This window comes from Rhinolophus hipposideros (assembly GCF_964194185.1).
Source record: "Rhinolophus hipposideros genome assembly, chromosome: 12".
Lineage (NCBI taxonomy): Eukaryota > Metazoa > Chordata > Mammalia > Chiroptera > Rhinolophidae > Rhinolophus > Rhinolophus hipposideros.
Genome location: NC_138058.1, coordinates 43,851,221 through 43,873,483, shown reverse-complemented (window position 1 = coordinate 43,873,483; position 22,263 = coordinate 43,851,221). Strand labels below are relative to the sequence as shown.

The 22,263-nt window shown below is 39.4% G+C and overlaps 1 protein-coding gene across 2 annotated transcripts in view; it reads left to right on the top strand.

The window, feature by feature from the left end:
• STON1 (stonin 1) overlaps window positions 1-22,263 on the top strand; it is a 52,947-nt gene extending 30,684 nt beyond the window's left edge. Inside the window, exons 2-4 of one of the 2 annotated variants that reach the window (XR_013994663.1) lie at window positions 3,461-5,340; window positions 10,303-10,505; window positions 13,486-22,263. Coding sequence is in view for 1 of the 2 variants with exons in the window: in XM_081069157.1 (XP_080925283.1) it covers window positions 3,508-5,422; window positions 10,303-10,505; window positions 13,486-13,560 (2,193 nt within the window). In the remaining variant the exon portion in view is untranslated. Of the gene's footprint in view, window positions 1-3,460; window positions 5,423-10,302; window positions 10,506-13,485 lie in introns of both variants that reach the window. The other variant, XM_081069157.1, reaches the window with a different exon arrangement.

The following is a 22,263-nucleotide window of genomic DNA, read 5'->3' as shown; positions in this document are numbered from 1 at the left end:
TTAAGGGGAAGCAAACACTCACTCTCCTTAGAAACCTTCAAACCTCAGAGATTGATTTCTAGGAATAGCCACCGTCGTACATTTTCCTTTTCTCTTTGTGCTTCGCTCAGAGTCTTGGTGTCTTGCCCTGTCTCTGAATTTCCTCTGAAACTGTCTTCTAGGAGTTTGCAGTATACTCCAGATTGACTGAAAAACAGGCCTCTGAAAGGACGAGGGCATGCAGGGTAGGAGGGAACCTACATCTGAGGAAATAGCCAGGAAATGGAACCAGAGGAAGGCAGCTGGGGACCTGGAGCCAGGAGTTCTGGGTTCCTGGCTCTGCAATAATTGGCTCGTGGACTTTGCAGAAGGCTCTCAAATGCAGAGGTCCCCTCTGGATTGTCGTAACGTTTAAATGAGATGTTTCCTTTGAAAGGGCTCTGTAAATGGTAAGACTTAGGGCCTTCTGGAACGCCTAGACACATACTTGGATCCTACCCCATTTGCAGTGCAGAAATAAACAAACAAACAAACAAACAAATACTGAGGTTAAATACGTGCTGCTGCTTGAATATTTTTAGATTCCAGTGTCTTGAAATACGTAGGGTGAAGTTGCAGATGACTAAAAGAAGACACGTTCTAGTCCTCTCAGCTCTGAGCTTTCTCATCTCTCCCTGAGATCCAATGGGCCTTCGACAGACCAAGGCTCTGGACAGGATGTGGCCCCCTTTCCCTGATGTGGGTGGGGATGGGTTAGGAGGGAAGGAAAGAGAAGGGAAACGCTGCTTGGAATTGATTCTAGTTGTTGACTTTGGGGATGAGGACTGGTTTGAGTCTAGAATAGACTGCTGCTTTAAAACTAGAATAGAAAGATGAGGTCAGATAGAGGGAAAGGGTGAAAGAGACAAGGGAAATGGAAATGAGCGTAAAAAGGATTGATAAGGAAGGGCAGCGAGAGGGATAGAGAAAGAGGAGCACAGCGGGGGAAACAAACCTGCCCTTGTTCAGGGAGCCTGGATTCCTAGCTGCTGGTTCCAGGGTGGCATGTAAGCCCTGCCCTTTAAACAGGGCAAAGGTTTGGACTCATGTTGGGCACAGTGTACAGTTCTGTTTGTTTGAATTAAACTCCCATTTGTTGAGTGCCTCCTATGGAAGAGTCCTCCTGCACAGGGGGAACAGTGTGCTTTGCACAGATTTTTGCATTCAAGGAAGATTTTTTTGCAAGGTGTGCTTTCTGAAGTTCAAGGGTCACTTAAAAATGAACGGGATTGATGTCTTTATCAGGTTTATGGAAATACTTTTTTCCCCATAGTAAGCAAAAACTCTGAAGAAACCAATATCACAGTTCCAAATTTTGAAGCTACCAATGGAAAACGGATGAGACAAAAACGTTTGGTTTAGATCAGAATAGGAGTCAGTCTGAAGCTGAATTATTTCTTCTTTTTGGTTTTCTTTTTCTTTCTTTTTAATAAACTCAACTAAAGTAAATATTTACACGATCTCTCACCCTATATGAAAAATTATTTTGGCTAGATTCCTTCTCAAGTGGGTGAGATGGGATGGGTCAAGAAATATTGCTGCTGATTTCCTGACTCTGAGGATTTTGGCGGAGTCCCTTGAAACACTGCTCTTCCTGCCCCAAAGGGAAAGTACTTAATGGCAACTACAGCCTAGGGGCAGTGGCAGTGAAATGCCCTCCAGAGAGCACCAGCTGGCCTGGGCTGCTGCTTCACTGTGTTTTGTGCCCTCAGGAATGTGCAGATTTAGCAAATGACGACACTGAGCATGCCTTGTCCCCAGTGGAGCCCCAGGCCTTCTCTCTCTTTCTCTGTGTGCTGGCTCTTTTCCAAGCTTCAATGATTGCATTGGTTGAGCCTTCATTATCCACAAGGGGAGGCGAGAAGGCGGGCTGGAGGGAGAAAATATGCCTTTCTCATGGCCGTTATTCCAGCGGGTTTTGCGTTTTCACAACAGGAGCTCTCATGGAGTTTTACTTTCTATCAGTTTAGAGGTTTGGTCCAAAATCCCAGTGGTAACACAATTTCTACTTTTGAAAAAAACTTCAACTGGATGTCATCCATCATAGAATTGTTTTAGAGAGCCAAAGAAAGTCAGTGATGATTCTAGTCTAATCGCTGTATGTCTGGAGTGAGTGGTGGAGCAATGCCCAGCTTTTGGGTTACCCAACCCCCAGGTCAGTACTGTGGCCTGACAGCTCATCGCCTACGAAATCGTTAGGATAATTTCAGTAATTTGTGTTGGATTAGATTGACATGAAATTTCCTGTGTTCAAATTCTGGTTCTTTCCAAGCCGAGGTATATATACCTAAGAGAAATGATCACACAGAAACTTACACACAAACGTTCATAGCAGTATTCATAAAAGCCCCCAAATAGAAACAAACCAAATGTTCATCAACTGATGAATGAATAAACAAAATATCCTCACTATCATATATTACTTAGCCACAAAAAGGAATGAGGTACTGATACATGATACAACATGGATGAACTTTGAAAATGGTATGCTGAGTGACGGAAGCCAGGCACAAGAGGCCATATGTTGTAGGTTCTAATTATACGAAATGTCCAGAATATGCAAAGTCATAGAAAAATAAAATAGATTAGTAGTTGCCACGGCTTGGGAGATGGGGGGAATGGGGAATAACTGCTACTAGGTACGGGGTTTGGTTTTGGGGAGTCATAAGAATGTTCTTAAAATGTGTGGAATTAGCGGTGATAGTTGCACAAGTCTGTGAATGTACTAAAAAACACTTGAATTGTCAAAAAGGGTGAATTTTATGTGTGTGAATAAAGCTTTTATTTAAAAAAAATCCTCGTTCTGCTTCTTACCAGTTGGGTGACTTTAGGCAATGAGGCTAAACCTAAGTAACCTCTGCTGTGATACGAGAGTAATGACACACACTGCCCAGGGTCGTTTTGATAAATGAGATCACGAATTTGAAAAAACTTCTAAATTGTAAATCTCACGTGTTTTGCAGCTGTCAGTGGGTGATAAGTTCATTATAAATTGGGTTTTTATCTTCTGTTGTATTTTTTTCAGCACTAACAAGGTCTGGCTACACAGCAATCATTCCAATAACAGACTTTTTGAATTGATTCAAGTGTTGCAGTATTTTTAATGGTGGTAAAAAATAATTCTTAAAAACTAACAAAATTGTAAGTGTACAGTACAGTATTGTTGACTACATGTTCATTGTTGTACAATAGATCTCTAGAACTTTTACATCTTCATGACTGAAACTCACTCCTTGTTGTGGCTAAATAATACGAGCAACAACACCCCGTTCCCTCTTCCCTGTTAACCACCATCCTACGTTCTGCTCCTATGAATTTGACTCAGTTAATCTGTAAGTCTGGACGCTTTTAAATCCAAGTAATTTCTCAGAACTAAGGAGCTCTGGTATCTTGAATTTTTACCCTCATTTTATATTCTTATTTTCTCTTTCTCCTTTAACAGAGACAGCGTATCTGATTCATTGACAAGACCACGATCTGATTTCAAAGATGTGTTCTACGAACCCAGGCAACTGGGTCACATTTGATGATGACTCTGCTTTACAATCTTCTCAAAATTCCAAGAATTCCCCTCTGGAGAATCAAGGCATCTGTAGACCAAATGGACTTAAGCTAAACCTCTCTGGTCCTAAGGAATTTCCCAGTGGACCTTCCTCCACCAGTGGTACCCCGCTCCCCTCTCCCATCATAGACTTTTACTTCAGTCCAGGACCTCCAAGTAACTCTCCTCTTTCTACACCTACTAAAGACTTCCCAGGATTTCCTGGCATCCCCAAAGCAGGGACCCATGTGCTTTATCCTATTCCGGAGTTATCTTCAAACAGCCCGCTCACGCCACCAGGAGCAGATTCTTCCTTATTGCCTGCTAAACCAACCTGTTTGTCCCATGCTTCCCTTCCCAGTGACCACTCATGTACACATCCAGCTCCCAAAATGGGTCTTCCAGATGACATTAGCTCTCCCCAGGCTGAAAGCGATGCTCTCCAGTTTCAGTATTTTCGGGAGGACTGTGCTTTTTCAAGTCCATTTTGGAAAGATGAAGGCAGTGCTTCCCAGTTCACCTTTGACCCTCCAGGGAGCAGAAAGGCATTCCCATCAAGAGACAAAGAGATGCCAATTGATCAAAAAAGCTTAAATCAATGTTCACTCAACTACATCTGTGAGAAGCTTGAACATCTCCAGTCAGCTGAGAACCAAGACTCATTTGGAAATTTGTCTCTGCAATGTCTGTATGCTGAAGACCCTGCCTCCTCCTTTGTTCCCCACACGCTCTTCAGGAGTCAGCCCAAAACCGGGTGGTCTTTCATGCTGAGAATTCCTGAGAAGAAAAACATGATGTCTTCCCGTCAGTGGGGACCAATTTTTTTAAAAGTCTTACCTGGAGGAATTTTGCAAATGTATTATGAGAAGGGGTTAGAAAAACCATTTAAAGAGTTACAGCTCGATCCACATTGCAGGCTTTCTGAACCCAAACTTGAGAACTTTAGTGTGGCAGGAAAAATCCATACTGTGAAGATTGAACATGTGTCTTACACAGAAAAAAGAAAATACCATTCTAAGACAGAAGTCGTGCACGAGCCAGACATAGAACAGATGCTGAAGTTGGGGACGACAGAGTACCACGACTTCCTCGACTTTCTGACCATTGTGGAGGAGGAGCTGATGAAGCTACCAGCTGTTTCAAAACCAAAAAAGAACTACGAGGAGCAAGAAATTTCCCTAGAAATTGTGGATAACTTTTGGGGTAAAGTCACTAAAGAAGAAGGAAAATTGGTCGAAAGTGCTGTGATAACTCAAATCTGTTGCCTCTGCTTCGTGAATGGGAGCACGGAATGCTTTTTGACATTGAATGACCTTGAGCTGCAGAAGCGAAATGAACACTATTTTGAGAAAGATCCAGAAAAGAAGGGGATTGATATTCTTGACTATCATTTTCATAAGTGTGTGAAAGCACAAGAATTTGAGCAATCAAGAATCATTAAGTTTGTCCCTCTGGATGCCTGCCGGTTTGAGCTGATGCGTTTCAAGAGTTTGTATAGTGGGGAAGATCTCCCCTTTTCCCTAAAGTCTGTCGTGGTTGTCCAGGGGGCGTATGTGGAGCTTCAGGCCTTTGTTAACACAGCCCCATTGGTTCAGAGACCATCCCACGCCAGTTCCTTGAGGTCCTGTGACAACATAATGATACACTTTCCTGTCCCATCGCAATGGATCAAGACCCTCTGGACCATGAACCTCCAGAGGCAGAAGTCCCTGAAAGCCAAAATGAACCGTCGAGCATGTCTGGGGAATTTACACGAACCGGAATCCGAACCTGTCATACAGGTCACTGTGGGGTCAGCAAAATATGAGAGTGCCTACCGGGCTGTGGTATGGAAGATAGACCGGCTTCCTGATAAACATGCAAGTAAATATTCAACACCCCACGTTGAGTTTCATGTGAAATAGATTCAGTGGTTTCCCCCTCTTCCCTCGGTGGAAACCAGGCTGAGACAGATGGTAACTGCAGTCAGCTGAGACCATGCTTATACATTGCTGGGAGATGGAACATTTAGTTTATTTCGTCCTCTTGTGTCTGTTTCCACCAGATAAGTTAAGTTTACAAATTTTGTTGTAGTGTCATAAATACCATTTTAGGCTAGGATTTTATTGTAGAGGGTGGCACCGAGGGAAAATTTGTAGTTGACTTCTTTACATCAACTGTCAATCTCAAATATTAAACATTTTGCTTACATGGCTTAGCTTCCCTAATTAACCTTTAAAGGTCCGTCATCCATGAGTATACCTAAACAGTTTCGTGTGCTCAGCCAGTACTGCTTCCTCCTTAGGTTTTTGCTCCCTGCTCTTTGAAATAAGACTGCCTTTCATTTTTACCTAAATTGATTTCTTTGAGTCAACCAACTAGCCAATCTCGACTAGTTGTTTCAGAATTAAACCTAAGCATTAAAAATTCAGTTAATTTTTAAAATTTTGCAAAGAAAACAATCTAGAAGTTCAGCACTTTGAAAAGATAGTCCTAGCACCACCTATATTTTAGAATGGTAAGTTAGGAGAGCAAAAAAGGCAAATTGTGACATTAGGGCTGCTCCCTGTTTTAGCTGCATTATTTCTAGCAGAACACAGGACTGTAGAACTAAATAGGGGGCAGATTTGGGAGATCTGAATTGATGCATTCATCCATTCAACCAAAGCTTTTCATGAGCACCCGTAGACCAAGTGTTATCTCAGGAGCTGGGCTATAGATGAATAAGGTCAGACCCCTGCTTCCAAGTAGCTCAGAGCTGGTCTAGTCCTTCAGGGAAATTAAATTTCATCTTAGGACTCTCCAGACTGTGGCCTTCAGAGGAAGCATTTTTTATTTAGAGTGATCCTTGGCCAGTGTTTCTCAAACCTGGCTGTCTGTTAGAGTGGCCGGAGGGCTTTTAAATCATTAGAGATTTAATAACATACCCATATTTGGGCCCATCCCAACCATGACTCTGTCAGGTAGGGGCACTTAGGAAAGGCTCTTCCAGGAAGCTAGATTTGAGAACTGCTGACCTGGTACCGCTCCTGTGGAACCTGTTATGGTCCCTTAGGCAGAGATCACCCCTCCCTGCTCTGTATTCCTATGTCTTCTAGAGTTCTGTTATTGTCCTCCTGTCAGTAGTTACTAGCAGTTGAGCTCATTGGGAACAATCGCAAGAGTGGATATTCCCAGAGAGGCTGCTGGACTTGATCTTGGCTTTCAGGAATTCTTTCTGAAGACTTTCATAGCACCAGGCCCACACAGAACAATATTTAACAAGCATTTCAGTCAATTAGAACCAATCTTTTGGGATCAAAGTTGCTTTGTTCAGATCAGGTCTGTGTGCAAGAGGAAGCTGAGGGAGAGGGCAGTGGGCTGTGTCAGGTAGAGTCTGGGGGACAAAGCGTGGCTCAGAGGTGGGCTGGGATCTTGTGGTCTGGTCGTGTGGCTTCACCTTTGTGGTCTGGGGAGGGTAATGCCAAGAGCGAAAAGGTACCTGGCGATTTGGCTCTGGAGGAGAAGCATAGAAAAGTAAGGTTGGGGCAGAGAGGCAATCTTTGTCCTAAGGCAGTGCTTCTCAAACTTGTGTGTGCACATGAATCACCTTGTTAAAATACAGGTTCTGACGAAGCAAGTGGGCCCCCCCATCCTGTGTTTCCCACACATTCTCAGGTGACTCCAATGCGGACCACAGGTGGACCACATGTAGAGTAACAGCGCCTTGGAATGTATCTCTTTTTCTATATGATTTTTAAATCAATTGGGTGTCTAGAGAACAGAGGATATATTTTTTAAAATTTAAAATATTACCCTTTTCAAGCTAGTTTCTGAAAAACCTGTGCTGTTAGAAAAAAATATGTAAAAAATACAAAATGAAAGAGAATATATGAACTAGTCTACCATGCACTAATTAAAAAAATGTTTTTATGCCCTCACTTCTGTGGATTTTTGAGATCAGGATAGACTTTCACTTGCATGTGATTTCAAGGGAGAGGGGAAGGGCCGTTGGCTCCTTAAGTGTCTCTTCTACTAGCATGTCAGTACTTAATATTCCTTGAACAGTGGGCAAGTGTTTCATTTTACAACACAGGTTGACTGACATTACGCAGGTAGCTTAAATAGTTCATGCAGACTAAGGTGTGACAGCAAGGCTTTGTGGTGGGAGGAGTTGGGGAGTAGAGAAAGGGGGTGGGGAGACGAAGAGGAGAAAGAGGAGAAGAGAAGGAGGAATGAGAACATTGGTTGGCCAAAGAAGGTGCAGATGGTGGTATAGAATTAGACAAGGGAGTGGGAGTGGTGGAGGGTCAATTAACACACATATCTATCTTACCTTCCCAATTTTACCAATTTTTAAATATAAGTTGCCTTTACGTTTTCTCTTTGCTCTGCCATCAGTACATTGGTTGCTCTCTCCTCCACTTATGTCATCCTCCTTTCAGTTGTACTCTTCAACTCTCAACAGTTCAGTTTCAGATGTGAAATATTTCGGTACAAGAGGGACCAGATATGGACTAGAGCTAAGTAGATTTCGTCATTTGCATTCCCTATCCTGAGAGTTGAGAGAATAACAATTACCAAAGCCCGAGAGTGCCCCCTGTTGGTCAGTACTGTGATAAATAACATGATTTTCCTCTTTTTTTTTTTTTTCATTTATTTGTAAATTTGATAAATATCGGTTGAGCCCCAGACTTGCCAGACATTGTACTAGGGACAGACATGGCACTTCTCCTCAGGGAGCTCAAAGTCTAAAGGTGGAGAGTGTTGTTAAACATTGTAGAGTATTTAGAGTTTTTAAAAACCAGGAAAAATGTGCCAGAAAACTTAAAGGAGCAATACTCTTCTTTATCTTTTACCAGTTTTTAAATTTTTATTTTTTTATTTTTAGGAAAGCAGATAGAAAGTTTTTGTTTCTAACAATGTTGGAGTACTGAGTCTTCAACCTGGGCAATTTTGCAAAAACTTTCAAAAGAGTTTTTTCCTTTAAAATGTGAATATCAAAGTGGGTCATCTCCAATATCATTTTCAGCTCTAAAAGCATAGCATTCACAGTCCTCGCATTAGCAAAATTATAGTAATTAAGTAATAATATTGGACGTATACTCCAGTGGCACTTTGCAAAGTAATTGTATACGTCCCTCGCGTCTGTCTATGCTGCTACAGAAGACCATGCACGAGTGCTCTGTGTAATCCTCACAACATTCCTGTAAGGTTTATGTTATTAGCATCCCCATCCCCATCCCCATTTTCAGATGGGGAAACTGAGGCTCAGAGAGATCAAGTCACTTGCCTAGGCTTACACAGCTAGTAAGTAGCAAAGTTGGGATTGGACCCTGGGCAATGTGGGTCCAGTGTTCGTGTTCTTAAGCACTGTGCCATAAAGCACGGAAAAGTGCCTCAATTAAGTTTAGATAAACGTACTGTATCCTTACTGCAGGCAGAAGACTAGACAGGGTAATGGATTGTGGGCCTCCCCTGGGTGTGTGTGTGTGAGTAAAGTTATCGTTTGCCTGCAGGGATCTGGGTGAGCTCACAGCACCTCAGGCCACTGTTGTCCTGTATCCTAGGTGGATGTGGTGGAGATGGCTAATGAGTCTGTTGGTTAATTGATTGATGACTTCTCAAGGCCTTTTACAGCCTTAGAATTCTGAGTCTCTCTACGAGAAACAGGTTGTAAGGAATGAAAGGCAATTTATCTTTTAAGAATTAAGTGAAATCCTTTAAACTCTTGTTTTTGCCTAAAGCTATATTCTGATGGAAATGTTCTTTCTGAAGCTATGTCAGCGCTACAGTTGTTTAATCTGGCTTTTGAAATTACTGTCACCTCATACATTTATTTAAGTAAAGATAGCTGCCCTGGATAGTAGATGCTCTAGACAGTGCAACAGAATCATGGAACACTTATGTTACTACAGTGGTTACACTGAAAATATTTTTTTACTCCATATAAAACACACACAACATACACACACGGATGTACGTTATATGAGCACACTTAAAATCTGTGTGTGTATCTGATATCCCTAGGTTTGGCACAAAGCCTGGCCTGGCACAGACGAGATGCTCAGTAAATGGCAAATTGAATTAAGTGAAAATAAATATTAGATTGCAACATAGAAAGCCAATATGCCCATCTCTACAGTGTACATCTGTTCCTGTCAAAGCTTTAAGGAAGATAAGTGGAAATTAATATACTAAAGTATAATCTGTTCTACTGAAAAAGGAAGTCTTGGCCTAGAATATTTTCTGAAATGTAATAAAATTTCATTAAGTTTAACCTTAAAAAATCAGAATTTGTTATAATGTGACCTAATTTAGGCTGATTTACCTTTGCATTAACTATAAATAAAAAGAGTAGTAAGAAAATTAATAAATTAAGAGTTATTATAAGAGCTTGTTCTTTTTTTACAAAGTTTTCTTTTTTTACAAATCCTATGCACATTATAGCCAAATAATGGTACTTAATATAAATATTACTTATCTTTGAAAAAAACTTAGCATACTTCTACTAGAAAACATTTTTAGGAGTTAATATATACATGTATGTAGTAATAAAGTTGTACTTATTTTAAAGCCACTACTTAAAAAAAACACAGATAGATTTCTCCCTACTTAGTGTAGAATTGTGAATTTTGATGGTATTTTGTTCAAATGGAATTCACACTGCACTAGTACTAATGGAATTGCTTATTAAAGAGAGGGACGAGGGTGTCTCACGTTCAAGAGAAACGGTCAATGGCCATTGAAATACTTTGACTGACAATTTGATTTTCTTCTTCAAGGTCCTGACCATCCCCATTGTTTGTCATACAAACTAGAACTTGGATCAGACCAAGAAATTCCCTCTGATTGGTATCCATTTGCTACTGTTCAGTTTGGGATGCTTGATACCTGTGCGTCAAGGACAGAGGTCAGATCTCTGGGGGTGGAGAGTGATGTCCAGCCACAGAAACATGTTCATCAGCGAGCTTGCTACAACATTCAGGTAAGCCCAGAGCCAGTTCGGACTTGTAGAGCTGTGATCTGATCTCGCTTTGAATATTTGCTTTGCCCTTTTAAATGACAATGTGTGTGTGTGTGTGTGTGTGTGTGTGACCTAGGAAAGAGCCTGACCATGGAAGCTGGATGGTCACCAGTGAGCCTAGTTCTTCCCTTCAATTCCTGAGAACGTTAGGAGCCTGAGCACCTAGTATCACATACTTAATTCAGCTCTCAATGAAAAACAAGGCATTAAAAAACAAGGCATTAAAAATGAATTCATATTTCAGAAGCATATTTATAACAAAAATTACGTTAGAATAGCATTTCCCAAGTGCTCTATGGAACATATGTCCCATATCCAAGAAAAGAATAAGTTCAGGAATGCCATACACTAAATTAATGTTAAATGAAGGCTCTGAGAGAAGTCCTGCAATAAAGAAACTCATTAATCTTAACTCAGTTTTCCCCAACTCATTGATTGTGAAATCTTGTCTATATGGCTATGTGTACATGCATGTAAAACACCTATCAGTATCTTCTGAAATAGTGTTCTGTGAAGCACCCCTTAAGAAATGCTGAGTTACTCTATAACAACCATTTTAAATATTGACCATCAGTGCTTCTGCATTCTTCGGCCAGATGAATTAGACTGACATATACTTGCTCCTGTTGTAAATTGGCTTTCCTTCTCATTTTCAAAGTTAGTAGATATAGAGGTAACCTCTGCCACATATTTCCCATAGCATCTTTTTTTAAAACATTTTTTAAAATTTAGTTTTCAATTGTTGGCGTATAATATTTTATTAGTTTCAGTTGTACAAAACAATGTAGTGATTAAACACTTATAGGGTGATGTGTTAGTGGTTTTGCTTACAAATATATTATTTAATTAGAAAATATTTCAAAAATTAAACAGCAGATAACAGCCAGGTTGTTTGGTTTAGAATTTATATTTTTTCCTTTTTGTCGTGCACATGAATAGCATTTTATACTTTCTAATACTATTCAAATATCTATAGTGCTTGAATCTCAGCTATGATTAATACCATGCTGATTTTCCATTTACTTGTTCCTATCAAAAATAGTGTGATTACATAAAACATCATAAACACCAACTGGTGGTTCTAAAGTAGAGTAATGGGTCAGGATTTTTCTTTATTGTGGACCAGCTGTTTAGAAGTGTATATGTTTGGGTCTAGTGATGTTTTTTTTCTATTGATAAAATTAATGATGGGTGGCTCCTGTCCTGTGCAGCCCCTTGGGCAGCGAAACACTTATTCCCCCAGCAGATGGGAATCCCCCTGGCTGAAGAAAACTGCCTTGCTCCCAGACCTGCCCATTTCCTGGGGTAGCTTGTGTCCAGTGACGGGTGGATGCAGGGGTGTAAAGACCCTTTTGACTCAGGTTGGGGTAACTCTGCAGGGCCATCCTAGCTTCAGCTTTCCCTGGGGATCAGTGGAAGCCTTGATTGTGACTGGATTGCAGCCCACCTTCTCCCTCTTCCAGTTCTGCTTCCCTCCCTTCCCTTCCCTTCCATCTCCCACAGGTGTCAACCCCAACAGCACTCCCCAGTGTGTTTCTGCACAACAATCTCCATTTCAGAGTTTGCTTCTTGGGGAACCTGACCTGTAACACTAGGTATATAAGTATTATTTGTGATTGGATCGAGTGCACATGGAAACTTCATTTATTTACTTCACCGATTTTCCGAATTCATGGGTTGTGCCATAGTTTCATGGGTTGTCACATAGTCTTAGAGGACAGCTCAAAATTATATAACAAAATCTCGTTAGCTTTAAAAGCATGTATGAATTGATCTGCACTTGGTGGCAGTCAGTTTCAAAATGTTATCTTCCATTTAACAAGTGTTTAATGAGCAGTTTTAAAGTGACAGGTGCTGATCTAGAATGCTGAGGACACAAGGATCAACTAGAGACACAGGTCCCTGTCCTCGTGAAGCTTACCTTCTAGTGGGGAACAAAAAAATAATTAGTAAACAAGTAAATAATATAATTTCAAATAGTGACAGATTCTGAGAATAAAATGGGGTAATAGGACAGAGTGATGGAGGGCTTCCTTATCGAGGGTGTTCTGGGAGGGCCTCCATAGGGAGATGGCACTTGAGGTGAGATGAAAAAGATGAGGAGCAGGCACATGGTTCGGCTCAGCTTATTAGTTTGTAAACTAGTCTTTTTTAGTTCATTAGAGAGATGATTTTGGGTGTGTTATAAATCTCAGATGGTCCAAAGACTGGTTATATGATGTGGGGGTATGAACACATGCCCAGCCAGATCTCTAAGTGTCTTATCAATATACTGTGTTTCCCTGAAAATAAGACCTAGCCAGGCAATCAGCTTTAATGCGTCTTTTGGAGCAAAAATTAATATAAGACCTGGTCTTATTTTACTATAATATAAGATAGCATATAATATAATATAATATAATATAATATAATATAATATAATATAATATAATACTGGGTCTTACATTAATTTTTGCTCCAAAAGATGCATTAGAGCTGATTGTCCTGCTAGGTCTTATTTTCAGGAAAACAGGGCATGTATTCTGTACACGTTTTGTAAAAAGTTGCCGTGTTTCCTTGAAAATAAGACCTATCCGGAAAATAAGTCCTAGCATGATTTTTCAGGATGACATCCCCTGAACATAAGCCCTAATGCGTCTTTTGGAGCAAAACTTAATATAAGACCCGGTCTTATTTTTGGGGAAACACGGTACTTTTGACTTAGCAGTGAGGAGAGTTTTGATTCTCTTCAAGATTTGACACTAGAGGAAAGGATCTGGGGATTTCGTCATTGCCCAAAAGGAGATCCGAGTGCGTCACTGTGGAACTGGCATGAGTGGGTAGAAGGGCTATGTCTGTGAAGTGCCTGTGGTCCTTGCCTCATGTATGAAATAGGATTGAACAGGTGTTAGCGCTGTGTTGCTTTTGTTAATGCTGCCCATGTTTTGCTTTTGCCTAACAGGTTGAAATAGAAAAGAAGTGGATTAAAATCGATGGAGAAGACCCAGATAAAGCTGGTGACTGTGTAACTCAGTAGGAATGGCAAGAGTTAAAGACGACGACCTACTTTTCAAATATGTAACTCACAGAAACCACGCACAGTACTGCTACTGTACAGTGGAAATGACTTCTGAATTGAGGGCTTAGGACGGGTCCAATGGCTATGTTTAGAGAAACTTAGACCTGAAACTGAACAATCTATATTTTATGCTTTTGATATGTTTGTACCCCAGGAGTTTGATCTGAAGTAATTTATGTGATGTTTCTGCTTCTGGTTGAAATTCAAAGGTGCTGTTATTCAATGTGTGACCCAACAGCCAGCTTGGCTAAAATGTTTTTGATTTTTGATTACTCAGTGGCTGATTGTTTTGCACTGTGGATTGCCTAGGTGCCATGTTTATTATCCTTCAGTCCTTATCTCTTCTTGCTATATTAGCACCCATACTGGAGGGTGAGGCAGTCAAAGGAAACATAAACCCAAATATTTAATTTTCCCTCTTGCTCATTTCTTAAATGTGGCGAGGTGTTGAATGATGCTGAAACCACAGGCTAAAATGGAGATGTGGAGGTATCTGTGATTTTGAATTATTTATCTTCCTGTCCTCTTATCACATTGGTGAGTAATCATCAGCTATATTTGGTACCTGTCTTTCCCCCACGGTATTATCATTTTCAAAATGGATTTGTATTTGAGTGTATTGTTGCAAAGAAGCTATTTCTATTGATATACATATTTCAGTACAAATCACTAAGACATATTGCCTTTTGCTTAGAAAGATTCCTTTTAAAATGGAATCCCAGTATTAGACACTAGTTAAAATATTTATGTACATTAAAGATGAATTGTTAAAGTTCATGAATATGGTTTCTCAAAAGTACAAACTCTAAGAATGTATTTTGGTAAAGTATCATTTGTGATTAACACAAGACTGTTGAGTAGAAGTCAAGGTCATGTTATGATTATTTTGTGCTAGCTCTACTACTATGCTATTTATGCTAATACTGCTAAATTTAGAGTATTTCTCTTTAAAAGATGAGCAAAACGAAACACACTAGATTGTTTTACCTAGATTTCTAACGGGACTTTTTTAATCTTCCAAGTCAGGTAAATGTTTAGTTTCTAATGAAAAGTCAATGGCATTAGCGGTTATAATTCTGTTTATAACTTTTTTTTCAATATTTAAAGCAAAAGGTCAAACTTTCAAAATGTAAAGAAATCTATGCTATAGGTATTTTTTGGTCTGAAAAACAAAGTCCTCCATGTGATATTAATACACCTTCAATTTATGTGGAGTCTGAAATATGATGAGGAGGTATTTTTCTCTGTTTACTAGATTTGTTTTGCGTCAGAACTGATAGTGTTCTTACAAACAACATTTATGTCGGCCCAGAGTTTATGTCTTCTGTTTTATTTAATACTGTATTACATTCATTTTAATCCGTTCCAAAAACAGATTAAAACAAACGTTTATGATGGTTTGTATCAATCAGTAGATTTTAGTGCTTTTTCATTATATTGCTCTAACAGCAAATAATGCAAAAGTCGACTGTTGAAATGAATTGGTATTGCTCTTTTTAACTCCACTTGAGGCATTGCTCACAATATCATATGCTTGAGACTCACTGTTGATGTATAGGAGGGCAAATCTGTGTGTGCATCATTTAAAAAAAAAAATTCCACCATCTTTCTCTGTCATCTGGCGTGGCACATTCTGGAGTGAGTTCAATCTGCTCAAAACAAATATGGAGGCAGGCTGGAGCGGATGCTACTGCCTGATCCCAGGAAAGTCAGCTGGGTTAATTACTGCCATTCCTTTCAAATCTGTTTTGTGGCACCCGGCCCATAAAGAATTCAGTCTGATTCAGATGAACTTAATGAATATTTACACCTCAAAATAATTTTAGGAAAGGGTTCAATTAATCACCCCTGATGCTTCCCAGGTTGCCCAGTATCTGTGGCTACCCCAGTGCTGGGGTCATTTCTTTACCGGCCAACCAGCCTTCAGGAGCATCTTAAGATTCAGTGTTGGAAATACAGTAACAAAGCGCTGACTAAAGCCCACATGGAGTTTCTGTGCAATGCAAGGTTGCCTGCATTAACAGTGGGGTGCTACGGCATAATTGTTAATTTGCACATCTATTAGGATCCTTAAATATTCATTACTTAGCTTTATATTAACATTCTGTGTAGGGAGAAGAAGCTTTTTAATACAATTCTTCTGACCTCAGAAATGGCAGAAGGTCAAATGTGTGTGACCATGGTGCTATAAGTGAAAAATCCGGTAGGGTACACTTAGACTTACAAATTAAGTACAGTCTCCTTCGCTAGAAAGTAAATGATGATCTTTAAGACAACAACTACAATAACGAAAACACCCGGGTTTAAGGTGAAGGGAGGAAGGGAGTGAAGGAGGAAATACCCCTTTCAAGCCTTTTAATTTAGGTACTTTAGATCAATCCTTTCTGAGTTTGACTGGTTGGGGGTCAGTCATTTGATTGACACATGGCAGGCTTCTGAGGATTTAACCAGTTTCTGACTAGTCGTCTTGCTCTAATTGTTCGGGTCTGGATGCCTTACCAGTCAAAGGATCACATTAACTGTAAATGAATTCATGGCTTGATGGTTACCTGATCAATTGTCAGATCAGAATTTAAGGATATTTTCTTTTTCTATGGGAATAAAGATAGTTTACCCATTTAAAAAGGATATGAAAAAAGATACTTTCCGGCATATAAATAAAGGCTGGAATTTTTTAACCTGATTTATGTATTAGACAGTTCTAGGGTTTAGTTCCCTTCATTCTGGAGCTGTGCTTATGATGCAGTCCTTTTTTTATAAATTCAGTTAAAAGGCCTTCCTTAATAATGATTAAGTATTATATCTTACTTAAAACATTATTTTATGTCATATCAATACAAGTATAAAACAGGTTGAACTTAATTATGTAACAAAGTATTTGGTAGATTGCATATTGGTTTTTCAAAATTAAAGATGTATTTCAAATGATTCTTGCTGTGCGATGGACTTATATCTTCTTTTGCAAGGTCTGAGGCTATTTTTTTAAGGTATGAAATCAATTTCAATAACCTTAAACAATCGACTCTCTGTCAGGCAAATGTACACTGCTTTACTCTTAAGAAGTCAGTGAGCTTGGAATCTTGGCACATTCTGGAAAAATAACACCACCAAACTATAACTTGTGATGTTAAAAGATGACTTTTAAAAGAGGATGTAATCATTACTCTCATAAAGAAACAATATGAATGAGTATGCGTTTACTTAACTCGTTAACTAATGAAGGAACTGTTAAGATGTTACAACTGGTTCCAAGGATAATTCAAAGAGCAGAGAAATGTGTAGGAAATAAGGAATTCTGAAACGAATTTACAAATAGGTGCAAAAGTGATCTATCCACAGGGCAATAATCAATAATCAATTTCCCTTACTACCACACAGTTAATTTGCATTTGTATGGACTAGGATTATGTGCAGTATCAGCTTTCTAAAACTTGCAGAGTTGTGAAATAATTCAAAGATATGGAAAGGTGTTGATAACGTGGATAAATGAGCTACTATTCAAAGTCTTTCACAGTTTTTCCTGACAGCATGATAAACTTTGTCCACAGGAGAAGTCTAAGGAATTTTCAAACGCTGGCAACTAGTATTAGAGACGTGATGTGCATGTTAAATAATTTTTTAAAAGTTTAGAAAACTTTTTATACAATTGTACAAAATATATTTTAAATAAGGTGTGTGTTCAAAGGAGATGCCATGACAGATATGAAGATAAATCAGCTCTAATATAAACCAACTTAACGACCTCTTTACCCACTCTCTTTATAAGAAAGCTGCTGTGAGGGGAGAGAGAGGATGAGTTTTTTCCCTATCTATCTAAGTTCTTCTGGCTGGTTTAATCAAATTGACATGAGACAGATTAACAGGAGAAAATAACCAAGTTTATTGCATATCTACAGATGGGGCTTCTTTAAGAATATGGAAACCGCGGAGGGACAGTTAAGGCTTCAGCTAAGGATAAGGAAGAGGGGAGGTTGTGGTTTGGAACTTCAAAGAGGAGGAAGGTAATTTACATGGAGATGAAAAGCAAATGTTTGGTAAACAAATGTTTTCGGGCCATCTTTAACAAGGGACACAGAGAGGATTGTGCCCCCCCATCTATCACACTTACTTCATATCAAACTAGTCATCTATGATGATAGCTCTCTTTCTGGAGCAGGTCCTCTATCTAAATCCTTTTAGGCAGTTAGGGGGAAAGTCAAGATTCTTCTTGAGTTCTGTTTTTTTTTTGTTTTTAAATAACCAACTTAAAATAATGTCCCCCAAAAAGGCATATTTGGGGGTGGCGAACTCTGCTCCCCTCACTGCCATATGTTGAAATTCTATTTTTATCTATTAAAATTAAATTTCAAAACTGCATCAGGAAATACAACTTCTTAGAAGCCAGATCATTAAGCACTATTTTAGTCACTACTGGGATAAACATGGCTTGGATCCAGTTCTTCAGGAACAACAAAAGGATTAAATACTATAAACTGATATTTGTAACAAAATTCCTCAAATTCTCAGCCATCAGTTTTTTCCTGTTTTGTCTCAACTTCACCTAGACCACCCCACCCCCTTCGTGTAGACACAGTGATTCCACTAGATTTTGCTGTGTCTCTCCCAGCCCCTCCACTCCAACGACCTTTTATGCCCTTACCCAGCGTGCTAAAGCACAGGGCTGAGTGTATTTGATTGAGTCATATGAAATGGCCAGTATTTAACCCTTCTTGATGGCAATTTCATGGGGTTCAACCTAATGGTATATATGACACAAAAATATTTTTCTTGTTGTAATTGTAGTTAAAACTTCCTACGTACATAGAACTGGCATCTAAACATGAATTTGATTAAATTAGCTTTTAAAGCAAGACAGAATTGCTGGTCATAAGCAAATAGTTGAGTTACAAAAAATAACTTAGATAAATGCTGCAGGTAATATCCTTTTAACTTGTTTCATCTGTAAGGAAAAGGACAGATTAGACATTTAAAAAAATTTATTGGGATAACACTGGTTAATAACACTATATAAATTTCAGGTATACAACTTTATAATACATCTGAATACTCTATGGTGTGCTTACCACCGGAATTTTATGTTTTCAAAGATTGAAGTTTATTTCTATGAGACTTCCTGGGGAAGGATTGCAAATCGTCATTAGACTTTAAGGATTGCAACTTTTCCCTCATCTTCCCCTCCGGTATCTCTGCAGAGCAGCCTTCCAAACCTTAGTTGGGAGGATAACTTATTTATATAATATGATTGTATGTGTTGCCGTTTTCCTGAAAAGTCCATGTTGTACTACCCAGAATTGCTGTGAATTCCATGTGATGCACTTTGCGATATACTCTGGAAACAGAAGAGGGCGCTCGCACGCAAGCTGCTTCTAATCAGTGTTAGAAACAGCATTTGAATTTGGTGGTGCTGGTATTGTGATTAATAAAAGATCTTGGGAGCATTTTTGTAAAGCATTTCAAAGCATTGTGAGACCAGTGGAGTATAATTAAAATTAATGCAGTAGACAAACATTTTAAAGTATTCTTAATGCCTTGACTAAAAATGCTGCTGAATACAATTTTACACATCCCAAAGATTTAAATACCATGCTTATCTCTACACATTTCTAAGCACTAGAGGCAGAGAAATAGTGCCTTTTTTCTCAACAGATTTCAAACATATGTTTTCTAATGAGTTAATAAACTCTAAATCTGCTTACTTTAAAAGATTTATAAAATAGTATAATGAATTTATCCTGTTGGACTATTGAGCTTTCAGTTGCATGTATCAAGGTCAGTGTGGTCTCTAAAAGGCTGCAGCCCAGGTCTGTACTTTCAGATTCTTAGGTAAGAACAAGCAAATAAAAAAAAAATGCATTCAGGAGATATTCCATGCCACCTTAACTCAGTGATGAGCCTTTACCCCGTGTAGTCCTCAGAAATCAGTAATGGGCATTGTCTTTTCAAGATGGTCTCTGTCTTTCTCTCAGAAATCTTTTTAGGTAGATGTCATTCTTTATAAAGCCTGTTAGAACAATATGTTTCCAAAAATGTTACAGCATGAGTAAGTCTGTGAATGTGGCTAAATACATGAGCCGTCCACACTCTGTAGTAGTACACAAGGCTTGCTTAAGACATTGGCTGCCTTACATGGTCACTTTGAATCACCTCAGAATGCTGTGTGACCATTGTCCAATTAATTCTCCTGCTGCTTCTAATGTTTATTGTGTGCCTACTCTGTGCCTCCATTTTTCTGGGCACTGGGGATGAGCAATCACGAAACAGTAAATTCCTTTTCTTGTAGAGGAGGAAGTAATAGTGGAGGAAGTCAGACAATAAACAGAAATCAGTTGTAATCATTGCTATGCTGGGGGTGTGGGGGTGTGGGGGAGCAACAGAGTGGCAGAAGAATGCTGTTTTAGATAGATCGGTCAGGGAAGTCCTCTCTGATGAAATGACATTCTAGCAGAGACCTGAAAGAAGTGAGGAAGCAAGTCATTAAGCTCTCCCAGAGAAGAGTGTATCCAACAGAGGGAACTCCTCATGCAAAGGCGCTGAAATCAGGGTGTGCTTAGCCTAGCAGAGAAACACCAAGGAGGGCAGATGGCCACTGGGTGGCAGGATCAGAATGAACAAGGAGATGGTGGGGGAGACATTGGAGAGGTTGTGGGTAGGTGAGGGAAGCAGATCATGTAGGGCTCTGTAAGCTAGGGTAAGAACTTCAGATTTTATTTTGAGTGAGATGGGAGCTACTAGAAGATTTTGTGTGGAGGAGTGAAGCAACTGATCAGGTCCAAGGGACTGAATTACATGTTAAGATGATCCTATAGACATAGAAAGGGGGGTCAATGACAGAAGCGGAGAGAGCAGATAGGAGGCTATTGCAATAACCCAGCTGAGAGGTTATGGTAACTAGGAGTGGTGGTGGGAGACAAAATGTGGTTGGGCTCAGAACCTGTTTGAAATACAGAGCCTATGGAGTGTGCTGATGGATTGCATTGGATTTCCAGTGTGAGGGAAAGAGGCAACCAAAAATGACTTCCAGACTTTTAGTGTGAACAAATGGAGCTGTCTCTTGTGGAGAAGGGGAAGATTTTTTTAGGAACAGGTTTTGGGGAGAACAATCAGAAATTCAGGCTTGGATGTATTAACTTTAAGATGCCTACGATGCATCCAAGTGGAGACGGTAAGTAGCAATTTGATATATAATTGGAAAGAGGACTGGGCTAGAGATGTAATGTTTAGGGATACAGGTACTTAAAGCTGTGAGACCGATGACTATAAAGAGTAGAAGTGGTCTGAGAACGGAGCCTTTGGACTCTGTAGTTTAGAGGTCAGGAAAAGGAGGATGATTTAGTAAAGGGAACTGAAGATGAGTAGCCACCTAGCATTACGTGTAATCAGCGGCCTCAAATGTTGCTGATAGCGTAAGAGGAGGACTAAGAATTGGCCGTGAATTTAACAACATGGAAATTGTTGATGAGCTTGACAGGCAGCTCAGGTGGACGTGGAAACAGTGAGTAGATGGCTTTCTTTCAGTGAGTAGAACCTTGTTGTAAACGTGAGCATTGGGACAGTAGCTGGTGAGGATATCTTTTTTAATACCCCTTCCCTACTTAAGACCAAAGTCTTAGTCTTGGTCTTTGTTAGAGTCTCTCTTTCATTTTAACAAATCTTATTGATGTTGACACTTGCTAAAAATTTACTTCTCTTCCTCATTGTCAGTGCTTGTAGAAAATGGGTCCTTGTGATCTTTGAGTCCCATGTCATGTGAATCTTGTGTTATTTCTATCATAGGTGCTTCGGATGTGCCAGCTCGTATTTCTTCAGAGTTTTCATTAGCTATATGTGTGGTGTTGAAGGAATTACATATTTAAAAATAAATCCAGCATTGCTTCAATCACCTCTTGTTTTTAAATTTTATCTTGGTGGACCTGGTCAATGTCATTTCACGTTGGTATGGAGATCTCACTTTAGATTTTGTTGTGAAATTCAGAATAATTATGAACTACCGTGTATCCCTGAAAATAAGACCTAACCAGAAAATAAGCCCCAGCATGATTTTTCAGGATGATATCCCCTGAACATAAACCCTAATGCGTATTTTTTTTTAATTTATTTATTGGGGTGACAATTGTTAATGAAATTACATAATTTCAGGTGTACAATTCTGTATTACATCATCTATAAATCCCATTGTGTGTTCACCACCCAGTCAGTTCTCCTTCCATCACCATATATTTGATCCCCCTTACCCTCATCTCCCTCCCCCCATCCCCCTCCCCCACCCCCTTTACCCTCTGGTAACCACTAAACTATTGTCTGTGTCTATGAGTTTTTGTTTCTCATTTGTTTGTCTTGTTTTTGGTTTATATACCACATATCAGTGAAATCATAGGGTTCCTAATGCGTATTTTGGAGCAAAAATTAATATAAGACCCTGTCTTATTTTCAGGGAAACCTGATAGTTGCTGGTTTCAGAATCTTGCAAACACCTGCAAATTCTTCCAAGTTCCTGCTGGATAACAACAACAACAACAAAAACTATTCAGTAGTTTTTATATTTACCTAACAGTTTGTACTTTGGTTCTTTGTTACAGTTTGGAGTAATAACATTCTACGTAAATGGTTGTCCAGTAACTAAGTGAATTTTAATAAAATAAAAATATCTGCAAAAGGTACAAT